The 9,487-nt window shown below is 37.3% G+C and overlaps 1 protein-coding gene across 1 annotated transcript in view; it reads left to right on the top strand.

Moving 5' to 3' along the window:
* RPS6KA6 (ribosomal protein S6 kinase, 90kDa, polypeptide 6) overlaps positions 1–4,927 on the top strand; it is a 28,351-nt gene extending 23,424 nt beyond the window's left edge. The window contains exons 19-21 of the mRNA XM_009881682.1: positions 1,585–1,702; positions 3,624–3,764; positions 4,652–4,927. Of these exons, the coding sequence (XP_009879984.1) occupies positions 1,585–1,702; positions 3,624–3,764; positions 4,652–4,777 (385 nt within the window). The 3' untranslated portion in view covers positions 4,778–4,927. The remainder of the gene's footprint in view (positions 1–1,584; positions 1,703–3,623; positions 3,765–4,651) is intronic.
* The last annotated feature ends 4,560 nt before the right edge of the window (positions 4,928–9,487 follow it).

Raw genomic sequence — 9,487 nt, 5'->3', positions numbered from 1 at the left:
CAGTGAAGTGGAACAGGAAGCTATAAGTAAATGGGTGCGTAAACTAGGCTTATCTTATGGGTAGGTTCAAGGCTTCTCTCTTCTATAGTGCATGACTGGGGGATGCCAAAGACTCTTCCCAGTTTCCAGGAGTGAATTTAGTCTGTGAAAGTATGTGGTGGTTTTCTTCCTTCTCCTTCTGCCTCTTGTCCTCCCCATCCTAGTACCTTTGTAGTCCACCCTCTCGTATCTCCTGCCACAGGCTTGACTCCTGGCCCTTTTGTAGAACACACTGGCTTTGTGTAACCTCTTAAGTTTTCTAAACCTCTGAAATTTCATTAAGCACTGTGAAACACTTAATGGCCAAATGACAAAATGTTTTCTGAATTCTATCCTAACAGAAAAATACCAGATTTTTTTTGTCTTATAGATAAATACTATCTATTGGAAACTGTTCTTCTTGATAAATTTGTACCTCTACATGTAAAATCACCACCACTACTACGTTCTGTCACCAACACTCAGATTGCTGTATGATTTAAGTGCAAGTTTGCAGATATTGGGCAGTATACTGCCTGCACACTTAAGAAACTTGTCTGAACAAAAGATATGGCAGGTCAAAAGTATGGGGGAGGAATGGTCCGGCATGAATTCCTATCTTTCCATTTTGTTCCTCTCAAACTCATCAACTGAAAGATAGAACTAAATAGGTTCTAAAACCTCTGTTGATGATGCTGGTTGATCTTTCTTCTATGCAGAGCTTTCAGAGTACTAAGGTAGGATGCGTGAAACTAAATTATTATTGTTTGCAAGCTAATTTGAAATCTAAGTGGTATTATGGTGTAACTACTTAATCTGAGTTAAGATTTGGGTTTTGTAGTTAAAACTAACTTCATACTAGCCAATGACCATATCAGAACACTGTAATACTCTTGACATTGCTAAAAGGTGCGCTTAAATGATTCAGATTGATTTTTTTTTTTTTTTTTCAAATTTGCAAATTTAGGTCTTTCGAGTTCATCACAGTAGGATTTGTAGAAAGTAAGCCAAGTTTACAGGAAACCTTGTAAACTGTTACAAGCCTCTAAACCCAATGATTTTGTGGTTTAATGAGTAAAGAACTATCATGAAAATTTTCTTGTAGCTATTCCCCAAATTATAGATATGTGGATATTGTGCTCATTCTCTGTCTAATTAGATGCACATACCCTAAACATGATGTTACTCCAGCTTTATTGGGCCATTCTGCTAGAGTACTGTTCAGGTTTGGATTACTTTATGTGCTCTGGTAATCTGGCATAATTTGTATTTATGAATCACTTTATTTAACTTGAAAAGCTGCACTGATTAGAATGCATTATTGAGATATTAAATTCAGACATCTTTTTAGTCTGCATTTCCTGTTTATTCTAGTTAATAGATTAACCACAATCATGGGGAAAAGAATAGTTTCGAACATGAAATGCTAATATAAGTAGTACGTAAGAGTATATATTGTGTTTCTGTCAGTGGTGGGATATCTACTCAAAGATTCACAAGATTTTTACCAATTTCTTGCAGCTTCTTACCTATAACAAGGTGTGGTTTTGTTTTTTCTTTCAACAGCTATACTCCATTTGCCAATGGTCCTAATGATACTCCAGAGGAGATCCTGGTACGGATAGGCAGTGGGAAATTCTCTTTAAGTGGAGGCAACTGGGACACTGTTTCAGATGCAGCAAAGGTGTAAATGTGTTTTGTTATTATATTTTTGTAGAATTGAAATGAACATTTACTGAACTTTATAAAGTAGACTAGTCTAATGCAGTAGTTAGCTATTATTACCCTCAAACTTTATTGCAATGAAGGCCCCACCTCCTGCTCAAAGCAGGGTCAGCTATAAGGTGTGACCAGGTAGCTCAGGGCTTTATTCAGTCTGACTTAGAAACCCCCAAGGGTGGACACTGAGCAGCTTGCCCAGGCAGCTTTTTCCACTGCTTGACTGCACTAATGAGGGAAAAGCTTCTCTTAATTTCAAGCAAGATCATCTCTTGTGTTACTTTGTCCTCTGTCTCAATTCCTTTGACCATGCTGACTGAAGGAATGTCAGTCTGCTCGGATGCCAGGTCACACTGGTAGTTCAGGTTCAGTTTGCCGTCTGTGAATACCTCCCGGTCCGTCTTAGCAAAGCTGATCCCCAGCCAGTCAGTCCCCACCCTGTACCTTGGTGACAATTTCTTCCTTTCCAAGTGCAGGACTTTGCATTTGTTCTTGCTGAATTTTGTATGGCTCTGGTTAGCCCTTTGCTCCATCCTGCTTAGGTCCCTTTGGATGGCTGCCCTCCCCTTGAACTGCTTAGCTCTTTCCCCATGCCTCTAGTTTGGTGCCCCAGTGCAGCCTTAGCAAGAGTGCGCTCTCTTTGCTTCCCTCAGGTCACTGATAAAGATTTTAAATAAGGTAGGTCCCCGTGTAGGCTTTTCTAATCATCAGTATTTTCCTTATTCCTTGTTTTTATTGGACCAAAACTACATGTTTTATGTGATTCCTTAAATGGAAAGATGACTTTTTACAATTATCTGCTACTGCTAGTAGCTAACTAGTCTTGCATAAATAGGTTAATTCTTTTTGTAGTGCAATTTCTTAAATGTTCAGCGCTGAAATTATCAGGTCTTTTGTCTTTGTTAGTACTTTCAGCAATTAAACTAGTACTTGAACCACCAAACATATCTGAATACTTTGCCAAAAATTTTGATCAGCTTGATTATGCAGCTGTTGCATCTCTCATTGGTTACTGTATGTGTTTTCTGGGTTTGGTGTTGGCCTGGTCTGTAGGTATCTTAGTCACCACTGTTACCTTTTATAAAGCTTGGCATTAATATTAAATCTTTTCCTGATCGTTTGGAACTGCACTATTTGTTCATTTCAGTAGGAGTGATTCAGAAAACTTGTTGGCTGATGCTGTCTTAGCACAAGTAATTCACTTCTGTATATTTAAGAACGCTTAACATTTTGTACCTAAAACAAAGGGAACATTCTGTCAGCTTGTTCATATTTTGTTTTCTTTCAAGCTATTCCTGTCTCTGTTCTGCGCCCTTCCCACCGAGCTCTTCTTTTGACCAACGTTGTAATTAGTAGCTTATTGCTAATGCTTCTAAACAGGCAAAACCAAATGTCCATTTATGTTGGCTTTACTCTTTATATAGCTTCTTGAAGGAAAAATTCTTTGATGGTATATCACTATACCTGAATTCAATTGTAATAGGTACTCAGCAGACCCCAAATGTAAAGTATGAGTGAGAGATATTCACAAATAATAGCTTTCTTCCATAAAATCTGTCTGATATATTTTAATAGGATTTCTAGTCTTTTAAAGATTATATAAATAATAAACAAACTGAAATATGAAACCACACAAACAGCAGTAAGTTTCTTTACAATAAAGGCTTGCTCTGTTAAACTGATTAAATAGTACAACACATTGTTTTCAGACTCCCGTGGTGTCAGGGCACAGAATGATCCAATTTATCTGCTGATTTTTGTGTGTGTTTCAATTGTGTTAATCCCTGCCACATAGGGTACTTTTTTCATTGCTTCCATAATTAATGCTTTAAAGTCTATATAAGATTCTTAACTGAATAATGTGTGTGGGTTTCATTTTTATCTAGGACTTGTTATCACATATGCTTCATGTAGATCCACATCAGCGGTATACAGCAGAGCAAGTATTAAAACATTCGTGGATAGCCTGTAGGGACCAGTTGCCGCATTATCAACTAAACAGGCAAGATGCACCACATCTAGTAAAGGTAAAACAACCCAGAGCCTGAATGTTGCTTGAGCTGGTGGATGTGCAGTGAATTGGGTCACTTTTAGAGCTACAGGCAGAACTAATTTTTTTCTTTAGAAAAGAAATCGGCTCTCTTCTGTTTTTTCTAGAATGTACATATGTAAGTTACATAAGCAGACAAATATTGGTAAACTAATTTTTTTAACCTATGTGTAAAGGAAGAGATTTTTCTGGGTGTTTTGCTTTTAAAGATTAAGGTAGCTTTGGCCGTATAGAAACCTGATAAGACAGTTTTCTGAGACTGAGCCTTCCACAGGTCTCCTAGCATTCTTATTCAAGAATTCTTTTGGGATTTGTTTCTGTGACTGGCTCATATTGTGCTTCCTAACATAAATTAATAAACTATGCTACACTTCTTCCATTGGTATTTCATCTGTTTGTTCTGTATCTCTGTTTCTGACTTGTGACACAAAAACATTCCACTGTATGCAGACAGCTTTTAAGTTGACTTTGTTAGTTTTGTTGGATTCAAAAACCAAGGACCTGTGATAGCCAGTTTTAATTGTGTTGTCTTCATAAGTCAGGACCTGAATAGCCACTTAAGTGGCTGTATTTGATAAACTGATGCTAATGTTGCTTGGAAGATACTGATTCTAACCCACATTAAAAGGTTACTCCTCCTGCATCTAAGGTATGTGAAAGAAAAAGAAATGTCAGACACCCGTGCTTAGAAACCTGGAGGATTCAGCAATAGATGTTGTTTTCAAAACAAACTTCAGAGAATGTGCATGACCTGCCATAAATCCTGGGGTTTTTTTATAGTTAATTAAGAACTTAATATTCAATTGCTCTACTTTCTGATAAAAATGACCTTTACAGCCTTTTATATGTTTCATTTTTCTCTAGGGAGCCATGGCTGCTACATATTCTGCACTGAATCACAAGACATTTCAGCCAGTGTTAGAGCCTGTTGCAGCCTCAAGTTTAGCTCAGCGACGGAGCATGAAAAAGCTAACATCAACAGACTTATAGATCCACTGGGACACCTTAGCAAACAGAAGCAAGGGGAAAATCCAATAAGTGGCTCTATTTTGCCTGACCTGTGATCAAAAGGCATCTATGGTTTCCTGCTACACTACTTGAATTCTGTAAAAGTCCTTTTTTTAAAAAGAAAAAAAAAATCCACAGGTTCATACTGTGTTGTTTTACAGGCCGTATCTGTTAAGTTAATTTAAACATCAGGTGCACCATAATGAATTTCTCTACACTGTCCTTTAAGAGATCTGTTGCAAATATTATTTCACGTTCTGTATAGTTTTGCTGGGTTCATTTAAAAAATGGTTTAGGGGACCGTTGCCAATGACCAAGTTGTACATAAAGTGTCAGTGTAAGTTTTCTTTTCTTCACACCTTTAGACCCTGTTGTGAAGGACAAATTCTTAATTTTGTAATTGGGCACTTAATTCATTCAACTTAATTCATTTAACTTGCTCATTACTGTTATGAAAAGCTGACTAATGTATCATGCCAGTGTTAAATGCATTAGTGTTAATTTGGAAGGTCTGTGTTTGCATGGTGCCAGTAACTGATAAGTTTATGTGAAAATACAAACAAAAGGGTTGTGTAAGATTCTGCACTTTACCCATAAACTTAATTTGATCACTTGTGACCCAAAAGAAATGCTGATTAACAAATGGCCTCTTACAGGAAAATGAACACTTCTAGTTGTTACCACAAACGGTATTGTGTCCTGCACTGAGCTGGAGAAAGTAAGTATGTGTATAAACAGTCAAAATTAAGGATCTAAATAACATTGGTACCACTTTAAGACACCATCATGCAATCCAATAATTTTTGTTATTTATATTGTCTATCCATTTGTACAATGACTATGTTACTGTTTCCTCGGCAGTCGTTTCCACTGAATATACCCAATATTAAGTTTGTTTGGCATATAAGACAAACTGACACTTTATTATAGCAAACTTGGCATATGGATTTTGTATTTTATTTATTTGATTTTTATAGAACGTTGCTTCTATCTGAATCTCTTGCCGCATGTACAAATATTACAGAACATAAATGCAAAACTCTATTTGCCTAACTGTAGGGGTAGCTTGGGAAAATAAGTAAGCCTTGCAGTGTGCCCAGATAAGGGAATTCTGACCAAGAAACTTCAGTTATGGACAAGTTACTGACAATATCCACTTGCCCTCTCTGTCTTGGTGTTAGGACTTCAGCTGTTTCTAACTGCTGTGATGGAGAGGAAGTTAATTTCGGGGCCAGAATTATCTTGGGGTTTTCTGACTCAAAACCAGTGCTAACCACTAGGAGACTGGGAACTAATGCATTCAGAGATGATGAGCTTAAAAGTATTTTGAAAAGTTGTAGACACTACTGTGCAATTGCACTGTCATAGTAGGATGATATCCATTTTATATATTAAGTATATTAGTGACCAACAGTCAGACTGTGAACGGTTAGAGAATCCAAGTGACCAAAAATCAAATGTTGTTCAGACTGATTTGCCATCATTGAATTTCCTGTTCCAGGTACATTTGGTAGCCAATTACAAGACACCAGTGAGGGCAGAACTTGGCATTTTGAGACAGGAAGAAAAGCTTTCAGGAGAATTCTGGCCCACCTGCCAAGAGTGGCAGTAGTAACGCAGATCTTAAAAGGCAGAGGGTGCTGGCTGGTTTTTGCTTATACCTGTGAAGTACTTGGTGGCATTGGAAGTACTATTAGATAAGCTGCTTTCTTTTGTTGTGGTGGGGGAAGATGGAAATTATCTGGCCAAATAGTTAGATATGAATATATGTAGATTTGAGACTTACTGAATATAGCAAACATAGGTGTGCTATTTGTATCATGCAGAACATACCCCATACTAAATTTCCTGAGTGTTTGATAGATGTTGGAAGCTTTAGGGGCCATTTGTGCCTAGTTTTGAGGTGCCCGTTTGAAATGCTTGAATGCTTATCAAGGAACACAACTGCTTCCTGGAAAGTTTATGGTTTGGTACAAAATCTGCCCCTTATGCAGCTGGTTCATCCTTCTTTTCATTACTGAAGATTTTTGCCAGTAAGAATGCCTGTAAACCTCTTATCTACAGTCTATTGGTATCATTTTTTTGTAAATTTACACGACTTCCAGAAGAATTTGAATTCACTCTAAGAAGAAGAAAAACCCAAAGTGGTGGAAATAAAGCCACCTTAGCTAAGGTCAAGGTGTAATGTGGGTTGTGACAGACTAGTAAGGACTGTGTTGGGGACAGAGGGTAATGCAAGGCGTGGAACACAACTAAAATGTCAAACTTGAATTGTCTTCAGCTTTCCCGTAAGGCAGCAGCTGGTCTTAAATGGCTTTATTCATGAATCATTTAACAGTGTTTATATTGGTATTTCGTTTTAGCTTGCTTAGAAGCACCACATTATAAGCACCTTAAAAGCATTTTGCACAAAGGCAGTTGTTAGCAGTTGAAGGTACTTAAGTTCTTCTTGGTGTGCAGCACAAAGATGGTAAGAGGAAAAAGTACACAAACAAGATGGATATTCTGGTTCTTAGCAAAGAATGTAAAACATCTTCGATGAAGTTAACGCCGCTGGCTTTATATCGTTACTAGCCTCTAGTGCAAGTGGTACTGCTGGGCTGAAAGCAAGGTTTCAGTGAGGGGAACATTACAAAGTTGTATTATCATAAAACATATGGACAAACCCCTTTGTTACGTCTGACAGGCTGGCCAGTGTACCCTGGTGTGCCAGTTTTAATCACAAATTTGGGGGGAAAGTTCACTTGCTATGAATGTTTCAGCATATCAGTCTTTGAAACACTTTGGATATGTAGGGATAGAAAAGAGTTCACTTGCAGTTTACTTTTACTATATAGTAGTTAATGATCATCTTTGTGATACTTTTATAATTTCTTGCATACTTCTCATCCTTTTTTTCAAATTTAGGTTTTGTTCAGTTAAGCAGTTGCATAAAAGTAGCATGGTCTGCTCATGAGTGATCAGTTAAATGTTTGAAGTGGAAGTACACTTAGTTTGAATGTGCTCTTGGCTGGAGTGAAAGGTTAGTGTAAATTGTTTCACTTTCACATCATCTCTGCACAGTTCAAGATTACAAACTAGTTATGATCTTACTGATTTCCTTTTTTAAAAAAATAGAAATTAAATTTTTCCAAAGGCTTATAATTACAAAGAAATAAGCATACATACTATATTGTTAGAGGAATTTCCAGATGACTAATCAATATCTTAAATGATACAATATTTTGGATGTGGCTTCTGTTACTGCCAACAAAATAGCTTCTACTCTGATATTTGATAAAGGCAATTATAAATAAGTGCTAGTTATCAAGTGCACATAGAGCCTGATAGATTCTCCCTAAGGAGAGTAGGTTCCCACAGACGTCAGCTGGGGCTGGAGCAGGCTCCTCAGGTTTTGCTGCTCTTTCACCCCTTTGATATCACAATTTCTATCTTGAGTTATCCTTTTGGTAAAAAGCAAGGAACTCTATTGTATTCCTGTTACGTATCCAAAAACTACGCATCAATATCAGCCAGTGGTGCATAATGGAGAGTGCCCGTACCAGAGAGCATTACCATGCGTGGATTCATTTAAGCCACTGTTTTGTGGCTTGTGTGGTCTCAGTGCTGTTGTTAGCATGTTGTGTGGGTTGTTTTTTTTTCCCCCATTATGCTTAAAACTAGTACATTCTCTTTGACCATGTGAAGAGCCATGGTGTAGGTGGTCTAAGCGTACTGTCCAGCTGAGGCCTGTGTTGTAGTATGGTTTAAATGTTCTCCTTGCATTCAGAGAAGGCATCCAAAACCTCACCCAGGTCAGTCATATTGCGCTTGAATTCAGTCTTCCATGTTTTAATTCATTTTCCAAAGCTAATCTTAGTATGTCCAATGGTTAAAATTACCTCTAGCAAACTTCAACAGTTCCTGGCAATATAGTTATAAACTGGTCATGTGCAGTGACAGATTGCTGCATCCAGTACTTGGCACTCTGCCCTCAAATTTTACAATTAAAAAGTTGAGATAGCTTGTAAGAATTGAGTTAAATGAATTACACAATACTATAGTAATTATCCTGATTTGTATCGTATCTATGAAATTAGGCTAAAACATCAATGTAAACATGGGGTTTTATGTACTTTTGTAGCACTTAAGTTTTTCAGTCCTACCCAGAATTAGAAGTTTGCAAATATTTGTGGGAGGGAAGGGAGGAGCAGGTTTTTCTTCCTCAAAGTTTTCAGAAGGCTTCTGAAGCCGTGATAATAGAGTCCTTATGTCATCCTGTGGGAGCTCCATATGATTAAAAAAAAAAAATTAAATTTTTTCCTTGAAAGCTTATTCAAAAACTTTCTTGGGTATGTATTGATACCTGTTGGTAACACACTTACGCTGTCGTTCACACCGTACCATCTTCTGCATTAACCCCCCTTTAGTTAAGTGCATTCTGAATAGTGTTTGACCCCACTTCAGTGTAGTTTTTAGATGTTTACTCCCCTAAAGTATGTTGTTGTTAAGCCTACGCTTTCCTTTGGGAATAGAAGAATGAATACAAATTTAAAAAACAAACAAACCAACCAACCACATTTTAGAGTATAGCTAAAGCTAACTTGAGTTTTATAATAACTTACATAATTAGAAGTCCCCCCCCTAAAATAATCAGTGGGTGGTTTTCTTGAGATTTTTCCTATGTAATGAAAGCAAACTTTCTTTGAAAGC

The sequence above is a fragment of the Charadrius vociferus genome, unplaced genomic scaffold, assembly GCF_000708025.1.
Source record: "Charadrius vociferus isolate BGI_N301 unplaced genomic scaffold, ASM70802v2 scaffold472, whole genome shotgun sequence".
NCBI lineage: Eukaryota > Metazoa > Chordata > Aves > Charadriiformes > Charadriidae > Charadrius > Charadrius vociferus.
This window is presented reverse-complemented; position numbering and strand designations above follow the sequence as displayed.